The sequence below is a fragment of the Bactrocera tryoni genome, chromosome 4 (genome assembly GCF_016617805.1).
Source record: "Bactrocera tryoni isolate S06 chromosome 4, CSIRO_BtryS06_freeze2, whole genome shotgun sequence".
In the NCBI taxonomy this organism is placed as follows: Eukaryota; Metazoa; Arthropoda; class Insecta; order Diptera; family Tephritidae; genus Bactrocera; species Bactrocera tryoni.
This window is the reverse complement of record NC_052502.1, coordinates 20,256,266-20,282,409: the sequence shown is the minus strand read 5'-3', so window position 1 is coordinate 20,282,409 and position 26,144 is coordinate 20,256,266. Positions and strand designations below refer to the sequence as shown.

At 37.6% G+C, this 26,144-nt stretch overlaps 1 protein-coding gene across 1 annotated transcript in view; it reads right to left on the bottom strand.

Moving 5' to 3' along the window:
* LOC120776055 (ras-related protein Rap-2a) overlaps nt 1-26,144 on the bottom strand; it is a 100,999-nt gene that overhangs the window by 9,108 nt on the left and 65,747 nt on the right. The window contains exon 4 of the mRNA XM_040106513.1: nt 1,351-1,548. Coding sequence (XP_039962447.1) covers nt 1,351-1,548 — 198 coding nt within the window. The remainder of the gene's footprint in view (nt 1-1,350; nt 1,549-26,144) is intronic.

The window sequence follows — 26,144 nt, the reverse complement described above, 5'->3', positions numbered from 1 at the left end:
GTTTGTATAATGAGCAAATTGTTCACTGAGCTGCCATAGTCACAGCGCCGTTTAGTTAGTTAGCGGGCGAGTGCCAAGCGGCTCAATTAGGCAGCTATTTTGTAGGGATTTAGAGGGATTGTTGTTAGTAGGTCACCTTTTATATTTCGGGATTTGGCAACCACAGTGTTCCAAAAAAATATGTTGCCGAACTTAAATACTATATGATTTTTCCAGTCTTCAAAACACTTCCTATAAGCACTTTTTGGGATGGCCTTCAGCTCCTTCAGCCAATTTTATAAATTTCATATAAGTTCGATTACAATCGTGGCTCCATTCGATGGTGCATTATCATCGTATAAAACTCATTAATTGCTCTTCCACAATTCCGGCCGTTTTCGACAGATGTTCTCACACAAATGCCTCAATACGGTTAAATAGAACTCCTTACTGGATATCTGCCCCTCCGAAACAAATTTATCATGCACCAAACCATGAATATAAAAAAAAAACAACAAGCATCCCTCTGATTTCGGCCCATTGTTTTCCTCCATTCCGATTATTATTCATGTCAAACTTATAAACTCATGCCTCATCGGCAGTTATAATGCTCTTCATGAATGTGGGATCGAAACTCGCAAGATCAAGCATAACCAAAAATACCTGTTTACGGTACTCTTTTTGAAAAAAACATCACCTCTATCAGGACGAGTCGAGCAAGAACGCGTTTCAACGAGCTCTTTTGTCATCTCTAAAATACTTGTCTAACGATTTTCAAGCACCATATCCTTCACTCTTTTAATATATTCATCAGTGGAAGAGGTTGGAGCTCGTCCAGAACAACGCTTGTTACCAACGATCTCTCGAGCGTTTTGAAAGGCTTTGCACCACTCGTAAGCCTTTTCCAACATTCGAAAAGAATGCACACGAAATTTGGTAATAAATAAATCAAAATCGTAACGCACTACTGAGGTGTACTGACTTAACCAGCTGGAAACAAACTGGTTGAGAGATCGCGCCCATATTTGGCGCAGTAATTAAGGTCAGTCCTACCAACTTAACAAAATACATTTTTTTGAAATATCATTTACGCGGATATATATCGGATACGTAGGGATTGATTTTTTGGAATTAGGCAGGTAGGTAGGTAGAGTATGACTAAAGTCCGTTTTTGGCGATTTTGGTATACCGCTCAAGAAAAAGCTGAGATTTGTTAGAGAAAACAAACAATCGTGCATAGTCCTCACGCAGCAAAATTGTAACAAGTCATGAAAAATCACTTTAAATTTACACTTCCCTAACTAAGTCTTCAAGTCTTTTCAAGACAATACTCCACATAAAACTTGAATTAAAAAATAGCCTTTCACTTACCTTCCTGGCGTCCTCCTTCTCGGCAACTAGGTCAATTTTATTGCCCACCACCACAATGGGCACAGCTGTGGTCGCTTTGGTCTCGTGTATTTGATCGCGTATCATGCGCACCTCCTCGAATGTGGACGCATCGGTGACATCATACACCAGAATGAATGCATCCGCCGATGAGATGGAGAGCGCGCGCATTGCAGGAAACTGTGCCGACAGGAAGACGCACCGGTACAATGACGTTGTGCGGCAGGAAAGCGCCACGCAAAGGCAAATGGCATCATATGGAAAAGAGAAAGAGAAAGTGGAAACAATGAGAGATAATGTAAAATTTGCATATTATTATTGTTTTCTCTTAGATATGCACATATTTTATGACAAAACAAAAAACAAAAAAATAAGAAACAGTAATCGGATTTTTCTGCACATTAAGAAATGAGAAACACAGTGCAAGATACCAGCAATAATAAAAAAGCTGAAAAAGAGCCAAGAATTTCCATTTAATTTCATTAGTAAATTGAATTTTGCATTGACATTTTGTGGGTGAGGAGCAAGCAAACTTTGTTTTTGCTATTGTTTGTCTTTTTGGGCTTTCATTTTGTTGTTTTTGTTTTTGTTTCTGAGCTTAGTTTTATTTTGGTTTTTGTTTCTGAGTTTAATTTTGTTTTGTTTTTGCTTTTGGTTTTAGTTTTGTTTTTGTTTTTGTTTAGTTGCCAAGTGCCAGCGCTGTGTGTGCAGCAAGGTGAAGACGCTGCATGTACTCAAGTTGTTGCTGTAATTGCATTATTGTAATAATTAAGTTGGCAATAACCGCAGGTCCTAAGTTTGAACAAATTGAACTTTATTAAAACAAGTCAAACGAAACTTTATCAGAGACGCATCTGCATACACGCGCACGTAGTTAGTTCTAATCTGGTTTTGACATGCTTTGAAGAGTTGTGGCAAGGTATTTCTGTAGAGAAAGTGATACTCCATGATTCATTATTTCAATTAGTAATTTATCTTAAATTTTAGAAATTTCTGAAAAATATTTTGAATCTTTTTATTGCTTCTAAAAAATATCAGAATATCATATTAACTCTAACTCTATTAAAAGCAGAATATTTTAAGAACCAAGATTTATGCCAGAGTTTTAAGAGCCATTGTCTCTATTTAATATATTTTTTTGGGAAGATAAACTTATTTCTTTATAATAAGATAATAATAAAGGAATTTTGCTAGCAGATATCCGTATATATCACTACGATCTCTAAATAACTGCCTTCGGTTTGCCAAGCCTTAGAGAGTAGCGAATCGCACAAACTATTCATCTGATTAAATTTGATTCGGAGTGTTGCAAACCGAGTCAAGATTTTATTTTCGGGATATTTCTTCTTTACTGGAGTAGACACCGGTACGTGGTGTAGCCAGGTCCTTATCCAGCTGGTCTTTCCAGTGGAGTAAAGCTCTTCTTCTTCTTCTGGTTCTCGTGGTGGGTACTGATTCGAATACTTTCAGAGCTTGAGTGTTTTCATTCATTTGGACGACATAACCCAGGCAGCGTAGCCGCTGTCTTTTAATTCGCTGAACTATGTCAATGTCGTCATATATGTATCTCGTACAGGTCATCGTTCCATCGAATGTGATATTCGCCGTGGCCAATGCGCTTTGGACCATAAATCTTCCGCAGAACCTTTCTCTGGCAAACTCTTAAAGCCGACACATCAAATGTTGTCATCGTCCATGCCTCTGCACCATATGAGTGACTTGTGGAATTTAGTCTTTGTCCGTCGAGAGAGGACTTTTCTTTTCAATTGCCTACTCCGTTCGAAGTAGCACCTGTTGGCAAGAGTTATTCCGCGTTGGATTTCGAGTCTCACATTGTTGTTGCTGGTGTTAATGCTGGTTCCAAGAGAAACGAAATTACATAGGACTTCAAAGTTATGACTCTCAACAGTCAAACGACTGTTTATTTGATGACAGAAGATATTTCGCCTTGCTCTCGTTCACTACCAGACCCATTTGCATCGCATCCTTATCCAGTCTGAACAAAGCAATAACAATATTATCTATTCAGATCTCCAACAAGATCATTTTCTTATGCTGGAAACTAGTAGTACAGGTAATCATATTTTGGGCCCCGGTGAAGTCGATCAGTCTCTTCGTGGAAGTTGAATTTACGGATACCTCTTTTGCCCACTCTGTATGTACGATTTTGACATCGTGGCGGGTGGAGCTGTCATAGGAGCGCTAAAAGCGCTCATAGAAGGGATCTTTGGTCACATCGTCTTTCTCTTTCGATATGTTGAAGAACTGTGCTCTAATGAGCGTTGTCGCTAGATGTTCATCCACCGGGGTGAATGACAGTATACGGCGATGGAGTCTCTCTCCCACTACGATTCCCACACCGAATTTGCATCCCTTTATATGGCCGCTGTAGTAAATTTTCCAACTAACCTACCTACTCGCCTCAGTCCTTGCACCGTCTATCACATATCTTGGATTGACTCAACACATTTTGTTTAATGTTTGGTTTTGAAGAGTGTAAATTCTAAGCTTGTACAAAAGTTCTGAATCTTTTGTAAAAACGACGTCGAGTAGAGGTCGCAAAAGACAACATATGTTTTCATCAAAGGCATAATTACTCGTGTCCAGAAATCTTGCGAATGGCGCTCTAAAAATTAGTTAGGATTCGTTGAGGATACTGACGGCCATTCCAGTCGAAACTCAAAGCAAGTGTATGGAAAATTGGTTTAAGTGTTGGCATGTTTGTATTAGCTCTAAAAGAGTCTAGTCTCAAGGCGATAATTATGTTTATTACGTAAAAATGTTGTTTCCTTTTTGTCATATTAGAGTGGGTTTGGTATTATAGCCGTGAAAAAGACTGGCAGCAATTAAGGTTCAACTCACTGCAGCAGACAATATTTTTATACTTAAGATTATTATAAAAATTCATGAGGCCCATTTCTGGCATAATGGTTTTGTCAGCAAACAAAATTGTCGCTATTGGGTTGTTTCAAACCCCTGTGAGGTTCAGGAAATGCAATTGCATCCCCAAAACTTGAGCGTTTGATGCGGATTGTGATATGGCCTCATACTCATTCTGCTTCATTTCGAAAAGAATAGGGTCCGTTGATGTCGTCGTCATCAAAAGCGGGCTTTATAATACGATGTTGACAATTTTTTCTCCGTTATTGAATGAAATCACCGCGGACGTTCTTAGTTTTCAACAAGACGGGCGCCGTTTCATATTGCACGTTTAAAACTGAACACATTGCGTTGAAAAATTGGCGACTCGTTAATTCCGAGAATGCTACCGAGGTCATGTGGTTGCCGTAACAAAAAAAAAAGAGGCAGAACCCATTTTGACCAAAGTGGAGTATTTTATTACATTTTAATATCACTTCACTCTTGTTGGTAGACCCTATATTAAGCGTACCGAGTCAATAAGAAGACATTGTGCTTTGTTTTTATGTAAATTTGCCTTTGGAGGCATTTATAATGGTAGAAATAGTCTGAAATCTGTAAAACAAAACTTGGTAGTACTGAAGCAGGCAATTAAACGAATTTAATGAGGCACTCACATACTCTTTTATAACGATTTCTACTCACTAATGTTCTTAGATCTTACCCATGCACAAGTTTGCAATGATATGGAACAGAGAAATGGTGAAGCGAAGACGGATAATCACAAGTATGTGTTTTGTCTTGGAACATCTCACTCTCCTATTCATCATGATAATTTGCTGTATTTCACACTGAAGCATCTCTGTAAAGCATTTCCATCTGAGCTTGTTATTTTAGTTAGCATCTTTAGTTCGTTCCACGATTTTCAATTTTCATGGATTACCGTTTGTAGTGAAATGCACCACGTGGCTCTAGTATGAACTCTCTAATGCTTTTCTTGGTGATTTTAGTTCAGGGCTTGTCGGAAACTTTGGCAGCGTATTACCTATTCATATCTATTTTCACAACTTGATATGGTTGGCCATGGGGTCCAAAATTTATTTTTGCGTAAGTAGTCATTGCAAATGACCTTTGGCTATACAAACCTTAAGAATACGCCATAGGCATCGATAAACAAAACTAAATTGGACGACTTGATCTTGATCAAAGCTTGGGTAATATGCTCAAATACATTAAGAGTGGATGATATGTTATACGTACTACTTCATTGAGGGAAGTGTTTTGCAGCTATATGCTGTAATATGGTTCTACGCATGCTTATGAAAGAAAAAAAATTCAGTTAAAGCTTACTTTTATCAAAATTTTATATTCACTGAAATATACTTAATAGTTGAAATCGTTACTTTTACATACATATATTTCATCTCTTAGAAAGGAAAAGATATATTGCTAGAAGTTATTATTTAGAGCTTTTGATTAAAATTTTGGTTGGAATTCCGGCTATAATGCGCTGAATACTGTAATCGAGCTCTTCGAGCTTTGGTTAATTGAATTTAAAGATATCCTTAGAGAAAATAATCTAGAGGCATTAAAGCGCAAGTTCTTGGCGGTCATTTGACTGGGCCATTTCTCGAAATTAACGTGTCGCAAATTTTACATTTAATGTGTCCATGTTTAGACATGAAACATGAAGCGGCCTAACGCCTTGTTGGAAACAGAGATTATCCGCGTTAATTTAATTAAATTCCAGGAAGAAAAAATTCCATAATGAAATGGCAAACCTTAGTGAATAAACGGACAAAATTTGGCACAAATCCCTAAAGAACGCGTAAATGAAATCATATTAAAAATAGAAAACAATGAATACCCAAAAGATATAAATTTAAATTTTAGGATTTTACACAAATAAAAATTTCAAAATTTTCAAATATTTCGATAATTGCTTTGTGAATTTCCAATTACGCGCATTTGTTGCAATTTAAGCTCAGGATGGCTTAACTGTTTCTTCATTACATATTTATTGTGTGGCAAAACTAAAAGCACACAGGGCGTATGAGCAACATTTCAGCATGACTACATCAATACTAAAATCCATGCTTATTTTAATTTGTTTCGATAACTGCATGCTCATTGTTTATTATTTAATAAAATTTCCTTGTTGCTTACGTGTTCAATTCACTTAAACTAATTGCAGGCATAAATATGAATTTATGTTGTTTTGATACATGTACAATTTTATTGCGCCACCCACGGCGTATGAGTAACATTTAACAAACAAATGGATATAATAAGAGTATTTTTGCTTAAATTTCAGCTATTTTTGTTCACTGCCCACGCATATGCTAGGGTAAAGAAAAACTTAAACACAAATTTGATAGAACAAAATATTTCATGTGCCGTTATCGTGCGCCATCGATTGAGTCAAGGTCACAAAAGCGCCGTAATCACGCGAAACGTAGATTCTTGCTGTTTAATGCTCGGAATGTCATGCCAGATATGTACCAATGTGTGTGTGGCTGTGTATATGTATTTGAGGTTATCTTCATTTTTCCCTCTATGTGTTCGAAATTACTGATAACACCGCGCACTTGTATATAAGATGCCTCTAATCGCTTGCGCTCATTTCGCTTATCAGCCAAAGCCATTAATATACAATTAAAATGGGTTGTAAGCACTTAGTTTAATTACTTTCAGCCGGGTATAGCGCATATGTGGATCACTCACTCACTTATTATTATTACGTTTTTGGTTTGGCTATGTGCTTGAAGGGGTGTCACTGCCAAGAATTTAAATATTTTTTAATCGTAAATATTTAAATCATTTCAAAGTTTTTTTTTGGTGAAAATTCAATATGTTTGGAATCTGTTTAATTAAAAAAAATTATAAGCAAATTTCATGAAAATACAATGAGGAAATAATTTGAAATTTTAATTTGAAATTTTTGGAATTTGAAATATTTTTTATTTGAAAGTCGACAAATTTTTTAAGGGGTTAAGTCTGCCAAAAATTTACACCAAAGCAATTATTATTTTTTTTTTTTACTTAGAGTACAGTTAAGCGCCTAAAAATATAATGAAATTAAAAAAAAATTACTGTGAGACTTTCTCAAATTTTTTAGGGGCTAAGGTCAGTCTTAAATTTTCACCAAAGCAATTATTGTTTTTTTGTACTTTAAGTTTAAGGTTTAGGGTCTTAAAACATAACAAAATAGTAAAAAGAATGTCCTGTGCAAACCCATATTGTTTCTTAATCCCATAATATACTCTCAAAAAATTTGCAGGGCCCTAGATTGGCCTAAATGCTTCAATAAAAATTAAATTTGCAGCAATTGTGAAAATAGCAACTGTTCTCAAATACTTTTTGATCTAAGATACCTTAAAATGTTCAATCAAACTCTATTCTATTGCTCTCTTAGGTTCTCTCTCTTCTAAAATATCAACAAATTTTCCAAACTCATTATTCTGGCTTCAATATAAATTAGAATTAAACAGTTTTGAAAAATTATATCGGTGATTTTGGAATCTAAATCCAGAAACATAAATCCATAACATAAAAATATACATTCTTGCATTGATAATATTAACTCCATTATTATTATTTTTTTTATTATTATTTTACAAAACCTTTCAAAGTCATACCCCTTAAGGTTCACAGCAAACACATCCTCGTATATATTTGTACTCATATGTATGTATGTATGTATGTGTACATGTCTGAGCGTGTAATGAAGTTATCCAGTAATGAAATCTGGGGTTGATGAAGATTTCTTGTGTGGAAAGCAGCAATAACAACAATAAAAATACGACGAAAGTCTTAGATGAGCGTTTTTGTTTAGTTGCTTTACATTTTTTGGTTTGGGTCTTAATTTTACGCTCAAATCAAGGTATTCCACTCTGCTTAACTTTGCCCTTTACTTATGCAAGTGTATCGAGGTTTCCGGGAAACATTTGTGCTTACTTTTATCATTTCTAGTGATAATTCTGTTAACAAGTATTTAAGTCCAATATATAGTAAGAATCACAAGGTAGTAAAGATTCACAGCAAAAATTTAGTCATTGTAAAGGGTTTATAGTACTTCGTTTTACTGTTATTATCAAACGATCTTTTATAATTAAAAATGTCGAAGACAGTCGGGCAATCGAAACTCTTTTCTAAATATATTGTATGGGTTCTCATATACAATTTATACTCTAACTAACTCTATAATAGTTTTCAAAGATAAAATCGTTCACATAATATTAGATGTTGTTGAATTTTATATCTCGGATAGCAGAGAAGGAACTGAACCGGACAACCGATAACTATTGTATTAGGGATATGAGATTTAGACCAGTTTAATTGATATTCAGTATTCAGTAGTGCGTATCCTCGCAAAGAACCCCTTCTCCTCGGATTATCTTAAGACCGGAAATGGGAAGTAGGCCCTAAGTAGTGATGATACACTTCGAAGGCTCCATGATGCTCACTTCCTTAGCAATACGTCCTCTGGGTGGAAATCTCTCGCAGTGGTGCAAGTGTACTGCGCGGTGTTTGCCGACCTTCTGGATGAACAGCACTTGACCTGGGTGATCAACTCGTTCAAACCTTTCAAGTCCCCAGGAACAGATGGCATCATACTACGGCACCTATCTATGCGAAATGCTTAAGACTGGGTTACATCCCAGGGTCCTGGAGATGAGTTAGTGGTGCGTTCATCCCGAAGGCTGGTAGGGGCTCCTATGTTACGCCAAGGACTTCAGAGACATTAGCCTTTTCTCTTTCTTACTAAAAACTCTGGAGATATTGATGGACTGGTATTATTGTAAAGGCAGATCAGTGGATACTGCCTTGCATACTATCGTCTTATGGATTGAGGAAGCCATTAGAGTTAAAGAATTTGCCTTTGGAACCTTCCTTGTTATTGAAAGAGTCCTGCCGGAAGCAGACGCAACTGATTTGGATGGTCTTGAGTTTGAACCAAACCTCAAACACCTAACCCCGTCTTGCACATAGTGCCCGTAGACATCTCTGAAGGTGTTTGACTGCGAAAGTTGCTATCAGTCTCAGAAAATCTGGGTTCCTAAAAAAAACACGTGTCTGAAAACTCGGAAATTCTCACATCCTTTGACATCATACCAGATCAGTTGGAACATGGAGTCGCCAAACCGAAATCTGGCGGATCCTTTTCTTCCTATATATCGGCGAAGTTGTTGTGGGTGGGAAGAAGCCATTGAAGGAGAAGGGCAGTGAGCTTCTTTAAGAATGGGTTAGAGCTTGGAGGAAGGTTGGTGGAGGGATTTACTGTCAGGAGCTCTCTATCAACCAACTCCAGCTCTAGACGTTCTGACTATTCCACACGAGCCGAGGATACAGCTATTAAGGTAGTATTAGATTTACTGCTCCGGAGTGCAGTCTCCTTCAGAGAATTGGCAATCCACTCAGATAGCAGGACGGCGATACTAGCCTTGAACTAATTAACAGTGCGTTCATGGTTGGTCAAGGAGTGCTTAACTTCGGTATCAATAGCAGCGAGTGTCTTTGTGAAATTGTAAAACTAATGAGCTAGCATGTAAAGGCACCCTGGAAGCGCTATCTCTGGAATATGAGAGGATCGCTGCTCCCGTTATCTCTTATGTTCTAGCACTAGAGAGACTGGGCTACTAACTGTATAATATGCGTACGTAGTATGCGCTGTCGCAAAATCCTTCTGGCCCATGATTGATCGCAAGAGATCTAGTGATATCTTTGCCCTCAGCAAGACTAGCCTTTCCCTTGTTGTGGGGTTTCCAACATGCCATTGACCTGTACGCTTGGGAATCCTATCAGACGCCATCTGCAGAAGCAGTATGGACGTAGACGAGGTATAGAAATCTCCTAATTAATTTTAGTTTTACTTGGCGTTACCAGATCGTCGTAAAAATTCGTTGTTTAAATACATTTCACAAAAAAATGCTTTTCTGTCAGAAATGATGACTCTCTTATGACTACCATTTAAAAAAATCATAAGCACACAGGTGACTCAATGAGGAAACACCTCAAATCTGCTCCATGCAATTACCTTTGCCAAACCACAAATACACTTCATCTCCATCGCACAGCATGCATCAATCATAATAAACTTTAATGGTCCCCTTCTATATACATATGTACCTATGTATGTACATATATACGCATATACATATGTATGCACATCAACTGAGGACTCGAATGAAAAAGTCAACTACTTTTTTGAACTTCGATAGCACTTTGAAATTAAAAACAAGAAAAAGTGAAACGAAGCAAAAGTGGATGAACGGAGGGAAAATGGAAAAAACGAATTTTAATTTGCCGAACAAACAAACCAAAGGCATAACGGCATAAGTGCATACGTGCATACGTGTTGACTTACATTTCTACCACTACATGCATATATACATATATATAAGTGTATGGGTGTGTGTATGTGGGAGCATAGCGCCTGCTTAATCCGCTTGCCATGAATCTATTAGGGAGACGAAATTCAATGGAACCTTGTTGAGCAAAAGTGAAAAATGGAAGAAAATTTCTGTGCGGGAAGGCGGTGTGTGTGCTTTTCCCAAGCACTCTTGCATTTACTATAAGCACACACAGGCGAGTACGCTTGCGTGTATGTATTACAGTTGGGAATATAGCGTGCGGTGCATTTGCAAGTGGGTGCTTTTTTGCCATTTTCAAGTGTGGTGTGTTGCCACATTGCGTTTGTTTGGCCGCCGCATTCAGTGCTGCCACTCAGCAATTCATAATCCAATTCACCAACTCGGCTGCAACAAAAGTCACAATCAACCGAACTTGTGGTGCGACTTCTTCAACAGTGTTGTAGAGCTTTTGTGTTTTGGCTTGTGTTTGTGTAATGGTTTGCTGCTGGTGGGTCCACATACAATCACACATGTTTGCAAACTCATATGTGAACTTGTAGTGCTTGCTGTGCGTCGTTTTCCGCTGAGAAATCAATTGTTGTTTGCATAAAACCAATGAAAAATTCGAAAACGCCTAATGCCAATGAGAAGCTGCAGTTTTATTCGCAAAAAAATAGTGTGTTCCCTTAGCGAACATTTGTCTGTACAGCGGTGGATAGGAAAATGGAAATTATTGAGGCAATTGGTGGGAAATTGAAATCATTTAATGGAAGGTGAGAGTGAGTATGAGAATAGGGAAGATAACTGATCTGGCTAGAGTTCTGTTTTGCTGTTCAAATGATGACATTTTGATATCTTAAGGGGTTATATACAGTTACAATTTTCAAAAAATCGATTTTTTTAATTTTATTTTCTTAATGTACATATATTTAGAAATACACACAGAAATCGTTCCGGTGTTTTGAAGTTATGCGCAAATCTGAAAAGGCGATTCAGAGTGCTTGGAAGTGCATCTCAAATTTTAAATGCGTTTTTCTCAAAATGCTGTTCTCATAGTCGGTGACCAACAATACTCGAAAACGGCTAGATCGATTGGTCTCAAATTTCAACACGCGCTTCTTAAATATATTTTTTATTAATGAATCGAAGATTTTGTGTCACCGATGGAAATCGATGTTTTTTTTTGTTTGAGAAACCAGCATTTTGTCAAAAAATTGTATTTTGCTTATTCCTTCGATTTGATTTACTAAATTTAACATTATTTTAATGAAATCTCTTTGGTTTTTTAAAATCACAGTGTCCAGTTCAGAGATATGGTGGTCACCGCAAATCGTCTTTTCGAGAGGAGCTGCCGGAGATCAGCTGTAGTTCCTTTCCAAAATAATATTTTTGCAAATACTAAGTCTTCAAATACAGTTAGGAGATACCATAATATATGTAAATATTTTTTGATCAATAAATTTTAATGTTTTCTCAGAAAAAATTCTGGAAAATTCGCTTTTTTCGGCCTTCTAACTCTATATAACACCTTAAAAGATCGCCGGAAAAATAATGATTTAAATAGTAAAAAAGATCTGCCTAAGGTCTTCTGTCAGAAGCATCTATACAAGCATATCCGGCAACCAAGCCACGGCTTTTTGCTCTCTTATGTGTTCTCCATGGATCAATCTCTGCTACACTTATGTATAAGAAATTTGTCTGAGTCTAACCTCAACCCGTAGTAGCCTCATTAAGCGTACTATACACTCAAGCATTTCGAAAATTTTGGCTTCTGCTTTCAAGCGTCAAACGAAGCACATGTGGCTGGTCCCCCTTTAAAGAGGTAATATACTTACATATACTATACTTCGTAATAGAGCTATCTGACCGAGCACTCGATATTACTTTTAGTTAATGCGAGCTTAGCCATACTACCAGCACTTACCGATGCAAAAATGGTTAGATTCCCGAAATAACAGCCCTGGCCGAATAAAATTCGGATCAATTACGGTTTTGTAGAACCGGTTATTTTGGTAATTGGAGTGCCCAGGCAACCAACGTCAGTACCAGCGCGGTTCTAAGATTTTTTTGGACTTGGGTTAGTCAGATTCTTTTACATAAGGCTCAATCAGCTCACGACTTCCGGTCCTAGACCAAGACCAAGACCAAAGAACATACGTTGGAAGGCGAAACGTCCCCTCCACAGGGTTGTGCCTTGGGTTTGGGACTCCTAACTCCTCACACCCCCAATGAAAAGAAACAAAAAGCCTCGGAAGAGAAACCCGACGAGGACCATGGCAAACGAATTAAGGACGTTCTTTGCCAATGCATAAGGAGTTTTAACTCTGTTTTTAGTTTTCAGTTTTCACTAGGAGATTGTCTTTAAGCAAGTGCGATCTACGATTATGATCTTCGTTTCGGGGATCAACAGTGTGACTGACTTGGTCGGATGCTTTAATCTCAAAGTCAGTCTTCCGTAGCAAATGTTAATGGGTGTTGAAATTCTCATACGAATACCAAGATTTGACAAGCATTACATTATCATTCCTGGAGAAAGAAGCGAAAGGAAAATTTGAAAATATTCTGATGCAGGATATGAAAAACTGAAATAAAGCAGCAGAATTGCTGATGAAATCAAAACTAATTTTTTTTTTAGAAAAATAAGGAAAATAGGTGTCAAAAATAAAACACTACTGAGAGTTTGGAATAAGTATAAAGGAAGTCAGGTCGCTCTGTAGAGGATTTTAGTCAAAAGTGTTGATTCTCTCAACATATGTCCGGCCACAATTGGATATTTCACAAACATTTCTCAGCCTGATCCCATGTAGCAACTGTCAGAATATACTATATACTATTCTATATGTCCACTCATCTATATATTGGGTAGTCGAAAAAGTCTTTTCGTATCTTGTCAATAGATGTCGTTGCAGTCGTATATCTCCAGTGCTATCAATCACATTGTATCATACCATATCGTGTTGGAAAGGTGAGATTTTAGGCTTCATTTAACTAAAAAAAAAATTGAATTCGGGGAAGTTGAAAAAAAGTTACAGCTGTTCAAAAATGAGTGAAAGCAATGAAGAAATTCGCTATACTTTGAAATTTTTGTATAAAAATAAATAACAATAAAATTTGTGAATTTTGCGGAGACGATGCTGTATCAGTTCGTGTAGCAGAATAATGGTTCGCTTGTTTCGATTTACACTGAAGAAAGTTTCAATTGATTGAATAATGTCTCTAGCGGAAAAATGACAGAAAGTGGTCGACCAAAATGGTACATATTTGTTTATTTATTAGTATAAAGATAAAATAAATAAGTTGAAGCTTGATTAGAAATACGAAAAGACTTTTTCGACTACCTAATATATATCCACTCGCCTCTCAAACCTTAAAATAAGCTCTTAAAATGAGCTCTTAAAATTTGCTATCTACACTCTTCGTTGTAAATACATCTCGCCCTGCTATAACTGCTAGTTTTCGGAACTGTTTGTCGGCAGATGACTGCTTCCATTAGCATTTTTCATTAAGCGACATGCTCCTCGAAACCTCAAGCACTCTTAGTTTACTGCCAGCATTGACCTAGCTACTGCTACTAACTACTAACTGGTATTACTCCCGACTGTGCAAAACAGAAAACCATTTGTCTGATTGTTACGCTCATCTGCAACCTTCGGTGTGCGTGCAACGTAACGGTGCATATGAAGAAATCTATGTGAGTGCTGCCACATCCACTCTAATAGCAAACAAATGGTATTCATTAGTCGTTGGAGCGGCGCTGCTTCGCGGGGGCTGATGGTTGTTGTTTTGATTCCGTTTATGACACCGTTTACAACCGTTACATGCTCATTCATTGCTTCATTGCTGTGTGCGTGCGCTTATGTATGTATGTGTGTGTGATAGTTGTTGTCACTGTTGCTGTTGCTGGTGCTGACAGTTGAATGTCGACAGTTGCACATTGTTTTTGTGCTGCTGTCAACGGCGCTTGTCCCACGGAAAATAGGTCATCAATTTAGCGGCGGCGTGTGGGGCGCGTACTCGGCGCCTGTAACGGTGACTAACGCTGTGACGGTGCATGTGACTGTGTCTCTGACGGCAGCGGCGACGGCGACTGTGACCGTTGCAATGGTGTTGAGTGACAGGCGCGCCAGGTTGGTTGCTGCCACAGCAGCTGTCAGCGTAATTGCTATAACAATGACAATGCCAACAGCGGTGGCAACAACAAAAACAATAAAGAAAAACAACAACAATAATATTTGAAGCCCAGCATCGCCAATGATTGCGTCCACAAGAGCCAATCGCCGCAAAAAATGAAATAAATGCGAACTTTTCGCTTGCGCTTTTCGTTTGTCACTTGAACTGCGCCCGGGTGTTCGCTTTCAAACGGTTTTATGTGCGTGTATGTGTGTGTGTGTGCGAGTAAATATTCTGAAGTGCTTGTAGCACTTGCCAATGTGTAAGTGTGCAACGAAACCGATGCTCGTAAATCCATTCAATGCGTTTGCTGCATGCCACAGTTTTTGCTTGATTGCCACGCTGCAACGTTGCCAACTCAAATATTTGCGTGAATGGTAAAATAGTTTATCCATTCAACACGGATTTTTTTAGCTTGAATTGTTAACATTTATTCTATGTATCAACTTCACCGAAGTGGAAAATGTATATCTTCGCCTTTAGGGTGGTTCTAAGGGAAGTTATCGGGATAAGCTTGGTAGATTCCTCACAAAAAAGCTGACAAAATCGTATAGACATATATCTTAAGTAAATAGTAGTAAAACCTATATAATTTCGACTACTTTATATATGCCAAAGCAGACTCTACACAAGTGGATACCCCTGTCCAAAATAGTACGGATGACTTTAGAGACAAATTGAGTAAGGAAGGTAGAAGGTAACAGAAAAATAATAGTGTTTTGAAAAATTAATAAATAGAGTTTTTATTAGTAAATCCCACTATAAGAAGAGTCTCAAGAGAACCGGCAAATAAGAAGATTCATAACCAAGACAAATTTCTAACTAAATTTATACAGAAACAATCATTATATTGAGATTGCCCCAAAATCTAATTTCTTTTAAGCAAGTATAAACGCTTAGTTGCTGATTACAAGTAGTGTCACGTATTTTAAGAGAGGAAATGACATTTCAAGAATAAAAAAAATGTACAAAATCCGTGGAGTCGCAGTTTGATGTAAGTAATCGTCAAGTCAAATTAGTGTTACTTACAGAAAGAAAAAAAACTTGTATCAAGCTACGGATACTTAATTTTGATCGGTCAATTTGAATAAACAATTCGTGCGGATATTATAAGACGTTATAGTCGAAAAAGTCTTTTCGTATTTCTAATCAAACTTTAACTTATTTTTTTATATTTATAATGAACTTAGATGAACCAAATATGTACCATTTTGGTCGACCACTTTTTGTCATTTTTCCACTAGAGACATTATTCCATCAGTGTAAAACTTTTCTAGTTTCTCGGCGAAAAACTGCCGCAATTAATTTTCACAGGCTTCTCTTGAAGCTAACTTTACTCCATTGAGGGAGCTCTGCATTGACCGAAACAAATGGTAGCCTCTGACCTTATAAGGCTATATGGTGGATGCATCAAAACTCCCCAGCCAAGGTCTCACTGTTTTTGTCGAGTCATCATAGATGTGTGTGGTCTGGCGTTGTTTTGATGGAAGACGAAGAGATTTTTGTTCATCAGTTCTGGTCGTTTTTCTTCGATTGCTTACTTCAATCTCATCAGTTGGTACAGTAAAATGTAGAATCAATCAATCGATCAGGCTGGAGCTCATAGTCAATGATTCCTTTCCAATCTCACCAAACAGACAGCATAATCTTTTGAGGCGTTAATCCGGGCTTTGCGACCATTTGTTGAGCTTCACCACGCTTGGACCTTGATATTTTTCGCACATTATTGTCGTATTTGATCTTCTTTTCATGACCTGTTACCATTCACTTCAGAAATGCTTCAACTTCATTTCAGATGTTAATTCGGTCCATTAAATTTTTCGTAGACAATTCATGTGGTACCCAAACATCGAGCTTCTTTTTGTAGCCAGCTTTTTTTAAATGGTTCATAATCGTTTGATGATGAATGTTAAGTTCCTTAGCGATGTCATGGCTTCTTGTGTGACGGTTCTGGTCAATATTTTCCATAATTTCATCGACGTTTTCAACGATAGGTCGACCAGATCGAGATGTATCTTTCACATCGAAATTTCCAGGACGGAAGCGAGCGAACCATTCTTGTGCTACACGAACTGATACAACATCGTCTCTGTAAATATCACAAATTTCATTGGTGGCTTGTGTGGTATTCTTCCCTTTTTTATACAAAAATTTCAAAATATAGCGAATTTCTTCATAATTTTCACTCATATTTGAACTTCTGTAACTTTTTTTCCACTTCCCCGAATTTAATTTTAATTTTTTGTTTGTTAAATGAAGCTTAAAGTCTCACCGTTCTAACACTATATGGTATGACACAACGTCATTGGTAGCACTGGAGATATACGACTGCAACGACATCTATTGACAAAATACGAAAAGACTTTTTTGACCACCCAAATTGTATAATAACTAATGTATGCCAGATTTCGTAAAGATTTTTTCATACAAGAACTTGAGTTCTATAGATAAGCTTGCATGGCAGCTAAATGCTATAGTGGCCCGCTATCGGCGATTTCGACGAATGAGAAACTTCTTGCTCAGAAATCTCAAAAATTGAGGGACTAATTTGTCTACGAATTTGTGTTCAATATATGGTTTCCGACGTTTCCTTTTGGCTGTTACAATTTCATGGCAACCTTAATATTTTCCCTCCACCCGGCAAAAAATCTAGATGAGTAAGAATGCTTCCGAAATCTTAAAAACTTTTGTTTTTTAAATGGTAAATATAATAATAAGAAATTCGAGTTCTACATTGAGAAATACTTAGCTCTTATAAGGCACATAAAAGTTTTCTGACCTTTTTTCTATTTATTAAGTATTTGAAAAACTCAGAGCTCTGAACAAAGGACTGAGTACATAGGTAGCTTATTATCAATCGGTATTCATCGAAATTCCCTGATAAAAATATGAAATCTAGCGATTACTTTCCTCATTCTGTATTCTAATGTTTGAGACTTCTACGCAACGAACTTTTTGAAAGACTTCAAGCAAAATGCGTCGAGTTAAGAGATTGTATACAGTTAGAATTCCGAAAAAGGCAAATATTTCAGATTTTTTTCTGTGGAAACTATTTAATTTATTGATTCAGAAATTTGTATACATATTAAGGTATCCCCTAACTGTATTTTAAGACTTAATATTAGTAAAATCGTTTATTTGGAAAGGAACTACAGCTGATCTGTGGGAGCTCCTCTCAAAACAGACGTTTTGCGGTGACCACTATATTTCCGAACTGGATCCTTCGAAATTAAAAAACGAAACAAATATCGTTAAAGTAATGTTTGATCTAGTAATTGATCGAAGGAAGAAGCAAAATACATTTTTGTACAAAATGGCGGTTTCTGAAAAAAAAAATAGATTTTTGACCAAAATTTTGACCTTAATTTGTTTATAAAAAATATTTGTAGGCCAGAAAAAATCTTCTATTAATTACTAATAAATATATTTAAGAAGCTTGTGTTAAAGTTTGAGACTAATAGGTCTAGCGGCTTTCGAGTAATTTTGGTCGCCGACTTTGTAAACACCATTTTGAGGAAAACGCGTTCAATATTTGGTCTTGTACTTCCAAGCGATCTGAAACCCCTTTTCAAATTTGCGTGTAACTTCGAAGATATTCACCGGAATGATATCAAATTTTCTGTGTGTATTCTTAAATATATTTACGTTAAGAAAATAAAATAAAAAAAATCGATTTCTTGAAAATTCTAACTGTATATAACCGCCTAATCTACAAAAGATCTAAAACCACTGATTTTACTATAATGCCAGTAAGACGATTTTCGAGTAAAATTTTCTGAATTTTTTTTTGGTGTCAACAACATCACTCAAAGCTAAAAGGCAGACTATCGATCCCGATCTCGATCTTAGGTCATCAACATAACAAGTATGGATGTTTGATTGGTACAGGTCAGTTCACATTTCACATTTTTCTGTTAGTTGATGCTTTTTATGTATTCGAAAACAGACTACCATATACCGAATTTCAATACGATACTTTACTGAGTATTTGAAATAGTTTATGCGAAGTCCAGTGAGCTAATTTAAATCGCTATATTCATCGGGTAAGGCAAATATTGGTTCAATGATCGGATATACACTCTAAAGTCGAAAGTACAGGGTCCGGAACTCGAAGAAAAGCCATAAATTCGGTTTGGAAACATATTTTTTTTTATTTTAAAGTGCAAAATGTGTGAAAATAATCATAAATTCAGGACCAATTCACTTTTGCTCGTTGTGACCACCTTTTGTCTTAACTATGGCCTTGAGACGAATCGCAAGCTGCCCGAATGTGATTTGCCGGTATTTTGGCCCACTCACGGACAATGGCTTTCTTCAGCATCTTGAGACTGGTATATTTTTTATTTCGGACCTTGCTCTCCAAAATGACCTAGAGAGAATAATCCATTGAATTCGCATCTGGTGAATTCGAGAGCCATTGTGTGGTCGTAATGAAATTCGGAACGTTGTTTTTCAGCCATTCTTGGCTCATACGCGCTTTGTGAGACGGTGCTGAGTCTTGTTGAAACGTCCATAGTTTGCGACCGAAATATTTGTTTGCCCACGGCTTCAAAGCAGCCTCCAGAACACTTTCCCGATATAATGTCGCATTTACTTTGACGCCAGGCGCGATGAAAACAATTGGAGAGCGCCCATCTGCGGTGACAACGGCCCAAACCATTATTTGTGGCGGGTGCTGCCTCCTGGTGGCCAACCGATGACTTAGATTCTCGTAAGAATGGTCGGTCCCGTAAACCCTATCGTGTTGAGAGTTTACGAATTGCTAAGTTGGAAAAATGTTTTCGTCAGAAAACATAATGTTCGGAATTTGAGTGCATTCGGCCAAGCGAAGCAACTGCTTCGCTCTCTCAAGTCTTACTTGTTGCTGCTTCGGTGGGGGGTCATGGGCCTTTTGGAACTTCTAAGGCTTGACCTTGAGCTCATTTTTCAATATGCGTCGGATGCTGCGGCTCTAAGCCATTTGATTGGCGATGCTACCAGTATCATTGTAACGAGTGATGGTGCGATAAACAAAAACTTTATTCAACTCCAACTGGGGTGCACTAAAATAACTTTAGGAGAGAATGCTTTGTACTAAATTTGCTTCAAGTAGGTCGAATAGTTTGGGGGGAATATATTTTTTTCTTTTTCATTCATTCAGTATTACGGTAAATTTTTTACATAAGCAACCTTGTTTATTTTTAAATCTCCGCAAATACACATACCCCCACACACGTAAAAACGTGCATATGAAAAATATGCAGAAGAGTCAAAGTCGTTTTTTTTGTGTGTCTGTGGTGAAAAAGTGCGCAAATATTTCATGCAAATTAATCACTTCGCGCTCGAAAGCAATGATCTGCTTGTATTTTAATTAACATATTTTACACGCCAGGGCGCATATTAACTATTTGTCTTTAATTTCACTGTAAATTCATCATTAGCTCGCACAATTAATTTCGCGTTAAAAATGCAAGTTTTTTGCGTTGGCGGAGGGCTTTTAATAACTGTTCTTTTTTATAATAATGTAAAGCTAAAAAAGCGCATGGTTTTTACAAACGAAATTATGTGTGTGACGAAAAAAGTAAAGGATGTTTATACTTACTTATGTAATGTCAAATTATCGCTTATAATGGGAAAATTATATAATAATAATTATTATTATTGAATAAACGACTATGAGCATATTTATTCCATTATTTCGGTAACTTTGTGGGTAGGGAATTAATGGGTTTTTCGAAAAGTAATTCCGAAAAAAAATAAAATTTTAATAAGGTCAGACGAAAAAATTATATGCTCGTCATTTGACCTTTTGCAACTTCGTTCTGGATACTGTACCAGGTTAAAATCCTTCTTATCCAACCCTCAAGATCTGATGTACCAAATCAATGAGCTTCATGCACCGAATTCCAATTTGCCTCTAACCACCTCTTTGCATGTCTTATGAAACAAACTCACCTTACAGCTTTTTCTTTATGATCCCAACCTCTTCGAAGCAGCACGTTTCCTGGTCCTCTCGCTAGATGATTTCATATGATGAAGCCAACTTGTAATTTGCTACCCAAAACTGGTAGTGAAAGAGATATTTGGATGTGAATGAGGGTTGCTTATAAAGAACTCTTAGTGAACAGAAAATAGTTCGTCTTTCCTCTAAGGAACATATGCTACGATCTAAGCGATTAATGTTGATACAAAGTTTGTTGATATGACAGCTCACAAAAGCGTGCTATCATGTTACTAAGCGTAGCCATAGTCTTAATAAATCTTAAGGAATGAAAAGGTTTATTTTTGGCAACGGAAAGTATACATGAAATTCCCTTGTTATCTGACATTATTAACCAAATTTTACTCAAGGGGCTTAATGCTGATATTCTGGTGAAGTATTCTTATGTTTAGTCTAGACTGGAGTTCGAGAATTTTTAGCGGATCGCTATTATTTGGTGGTTATCTGATAAAGAAAAGATCTAGGTCAACAAAAAAAACGCTCTTGAAAGAGTACTATGCGCCAGGCACTATCTTGTAAGGATGATCAGAACAGTGTCAGATAATAGTTAGAAATTCTACAAAATGAATTCGTTGTGGAAAGTAGCAAAGGTCACGAGTTCCGGATTACCCATCAGCACTCGTTGAAACTGAGCTTGCTAGAAAGAGCAGTTGAGAGCCCTGCTATTACCAGCGAGCTTAATTTCCTTGACTGCTGGCACTTCTAATCAATCTGGCATTACATTCTTTTACGGTAAAAGTTCCGACCCGTCTCTTTTTTCTGCAACCATTTTGAGGTCGCATTACCTCGTGAACAAACCAAACAGACCATAAGTACAACTATATTTCGGACGAAGTTCTGAGAACAATCTCGCAAAAAAATATGTGGTACGGACCTCCAGTATTTTCCACTAGTTGTAATTCTCACTTCATTTATTCAATGTAGAGAACCGGTTGGTTCTTCGTTCTCACGATAGTTAGGCTTAGATAATCGGAACGAACACAGAATTTTAACCAGCCAAGGAACTGGATAAACTCGGCAGTTCCAAAGACAATTTCGAGGGAATATATGGGGTACGAAGTCTCAATACTTTTCCTCTTATTGTAATTCTTATTTCTCTTCTTCAATGTAGAGAACCGGTTGGTTCGTTGCTCTCACGACTGTCAGGTGTACATAACCGGAACGGACACGAAGTTTTATTCAACCAAGGAACCAGATTAACTAGGCGGCATGCTTTAAAATTATTTCTGAAAAGTTTTGTGTCGCTACAACAACAATAAGATTCGAGTGTGTACCAAAGAGATTTGATACAAGACTTTGGATAATTAAAGATTTCGGATGTGACGTCGACTAATGTCTAATGTAGAGGATTTGTAATTGTTTAATCGGCAACTGAATGATTCTGGATGAGGGTTTGACAAATCCGCAGATAACTATCTGTTTGAGTATCATCTTCTCTCTTTTCAATTTTATATACTTAAGAAAGGCTATATTATGTTTCTGATAGAGTTCAATTAAATTGTGAAGTGACCACATATCTAGGGACTGAACAAAACACAATCTAGATCAATAATAATCTCCGACGTTTAAACAAGATTTCATAATTTTTTTTATCAACATAATTGGGCTATGTTCTCATACATACATACAGAAGAAAATGAGAAAGAACCTTGTGAAAAGATCCTGACATATTTCTACGATTTTCAATGGGTTGGGGTACTTAGTAGAGAGGCTCGATTTAATTTTCTATAAAATCGCGTATGCAAGAAATTTGCTTCGGAACATTCTGAACAACTTTGTCTGAGAAACTATGGGTCTGAAAATGTGAATAATCGGGTATGTGGGAGATAAGTGATATATTGTCCGATCTAATCGATTCCGACAATTGCTCAATAGAATATCAAAATACATATACGTATCGAATTTCATACGGATGTCTCAAAAAATGTAGAAAAAATTGTATGATCCTTAAAAAATCGGAGGCTTGAAACCGGTTTTTATACCCATAGTTTCTTAAGGAAAGTTGTTCAGAATGAATCATAGAACATTTTCGCATACCCGATTTTTTCCGTGCTTTTGGCTTTCTGTAAATCAACACGCTCTAGTGTCTAGGTCTATAATAGTCTGATAAAAGATAGAACGCTTTACTGTTACAGGCTTCAGTGGAGAATTTTCAGAAAATAGTGTTCTTAAATGTCTTTAAAATTCACTTGTTGATAGACCTCCCACCCCCCAACAAGGCCATTGAATTCAAGTAAAATTTAAATATTTAAATTATCGCGAAAAATATTTCACATAAAATAAATTTTATTGTGAATTTGTGAAATGAAGGTGTAACAGGTATACCCTGAATACTTCCAATTGTATTTGCACAATACATTTATGCATGATAGAAACACACACGCACACACTTACATATGTGTAAAAGGATCCAGGAAAAAGGCGAATTCAGTTGAAATTCAAACAGTAATTTCCGTTTCAAAATTGTGTACCCATCAATGTCAAAACATATGAACCTACATACACATATGTATGTATGTATGTGGGCTTGTGTGTATGAGCACGTGTTCGTGTCGCCGCAGCGTGTTGCAAATATGTTGTTAAAGAATAGTTAGTAGCGCCTGCTTCACAAGTAAATAGAAAATATCAATCAGTTGAGTGATGGATGGCGGCAGACTGAAAAACAGATAGCGCGCACGGCACACACATACAACCACAAACACGCACACATCTAGCAACCTACACGCGGAAGCGCAATTTCTAACCGCAAATGATGGAAATTAAAATTTAATAAAAAACGACCGAGCAGAGGCTATAAAATACAAAAGCCCTAGCCACACACACACACATACTCTCACATATGTATGTGTAAGTGAACAGTTACCGCCGTGTGCGTGTGGCTCAGCTGTATTACTGATAGCAACAACAATAATAGCAATTACCACATAAAAAATTGGTTGCGCTTTATGAGCCTTGCGGTTGCCATTGAACAATGTAATCTTGGACGCACACGCGCTTCTCCCAAGTGACCGCAGCCAACCGCAACAAATGCAGGACAAAATCTCACGCACACACCGCCAACCACATACGTATACACGGAAGCACACGCATTGACAGGCAGTAAAGCAAAGCTTAAGGGACTGGCAGACCGTAGATTACTCCGCTTACAGTACGTATTCGATTCTAAAGAATTTTAGACAGGATTCGGCATAAATGTACTGACTTCTTGAATGGGGTGAAGATTAGAATAGATTAGATTGGAAAAAGAAATATGCACCGCGACCTATGGTCTATTGTGCCCTTCCCTAAGTCATAACGAATCATTTTGCCCCAGCACATTGATGAAGTCCTATATATTGCTAGATGCTGGTGAGGTCATGCGATCCTTGTTCGGAAACACGAAACCGACGGTCTTAATCCTGCGTCCGCAGACTGTTTCTGAGGTTTCCGGCTCCATGTCACAGAACCAACAGTTTGCACAAGAGGCCAGGCCTATGTTGTGTAAATGCTTCCTGAGTTTAGATTGGCCAGAATTTATTTCTGTGGAGATTGGTTACTATTTTAAACTCTCTGAGGATGGAACCATCCATTAACAATCTGACATGATGCATGACATGAAGTTGTTTCCAATGTCTCTCCCTGCCTGCTCTTTATTCATTACGGAGTAGCTCCTTTATGGTATGAGGACCAACCGCAATGTATGTTTTCGGTGCTAGCCTTCTTGTGGAAGCTGCAGAGCAGGCGAGTTCGGCAGACGGTTTATTCCCGGCTATTGCTTGTGGCCAGGCACCCAAATAAGGTGCACTTGACTACAATTAGGTAGGCTGTTCAGCAATACTAAATACTCCTGCACCAGAAGGGATTTAACTTTATAAGCGGTGTACTACTTGATGACTTGATGGGTTCCTCTTAGCAGTAGGTCCAGCGTGGAATCATTCCATTCCACCTTACTACTGAGGGTGACTTTAAAGTTCCTAGTCAAGGTTACTGTTTTGGTAATTGTGTCCTTTGGCAGAAAAGCCAGTGATACTTCATCACTTAGGGCTTTCATCTGCTTGGACGAGATTCTGCCTCTCTTCTGCCAAACCCTTCAGCTGTCATTTGAAGCATTGTGTGTTTGCTGCTTGTTTCATTACTATGTGTAGCGGTATGAGATCCAGCATTACTTCCAGAGCTGCTGTCGGGCGCATACGCATTGCAGCCTAAGAGCTGATGCAGAAAAGTCGCTGCAGCTTCAATAGTTGAATACCTTTTTAATACTTGGGTTGCAGCGCCAGGATTTCCCGGCCAGTCGATTGCACATCATGAGTGCCTTTGTAGTCTTGACTATGGTCAGGTCCACATGCTGCTTTCACCGAAGAGTAGAATCCAGTGTGAGGCCCAGATATTTGACCATATTAGTCGTTTCTCTCTGCCTTCAAGGAAATGAGTTGAAACCTAGTAATAAATAGTTATCTCTAAATGTTATCTCTAAATGACAAAAGCCCCTTTAGGAATGGCCAAAATGTTCCCAAAATATGAATCTTACCAATGTTTTGGAGACTTTTTCAAATTATTATCCTAACTATTCCTGATGTAAGCCCTTAATCCAACTAATATAGTAACTCAGACTAAATTGGGTTGAAGAAATCGAACACACTTTTTTAACCCAGTAAGTTTTAGCTTTTTGGTCGGAGCAAGAAGTCGCCGAACTAAGCTCTGGCGGTTTTTTCCCTGCCATTATGCCGCTAGAGGTCACTGGAGAAGAGAGGCGCTGAACTTCGTATAGTGGTAGTCAGAACTATACATCAGTACCAACTTCAAGCTTTCTGACTTTTGTAGCATTTTTCAAGCCGAGGTTGTGTCATCAAATTGGCAGTTGATCTGTTATTCCGCCGAGGTGCTTCCTTTAGAAAAGTGATCCGGATAGGAGAACGACAATACTAGCCATGAACTGAGTGACCTTAACTCAATATCAACGTCATCGGGTGACTTCTGGATAAGACTAGTTTGGGCTCCAGACTGTAGCGGAACCGCAGGCAACTGCTCGCAGTCGTTGCAGTGGGAGTGGGCCGGAGATCTGCTGTCCACTTGTGGTTTAATATTGGGCAGCTGGACATGAGGGCAGTTTGATCAACGCTGAGCAACTATCTGTGCGGTCGTAAGATTCCTCTGGCCTCAGTCGCAGAAAAGGCAAGGTTAGGCTTTCCCTAATTTTAGATGTTATAATAGGTCATGGTCTTATTGGTGTCCACGCAAGGCTAAAAGTTTTACGTGGTGGTCATTGCTTGGAAAGAAACGACCTAGAATTTTTTTTGATTGCCATGCATTCGCGAGATCAAGGCCAAAACACCTTCGATTTCACACTATTAGACATCCAGCTGAGCTGGTGAAAATAGAAATTATAGAATAATAAGATTAGTAATGGGTACAGAACCCTCTGCCGATACTTAAAA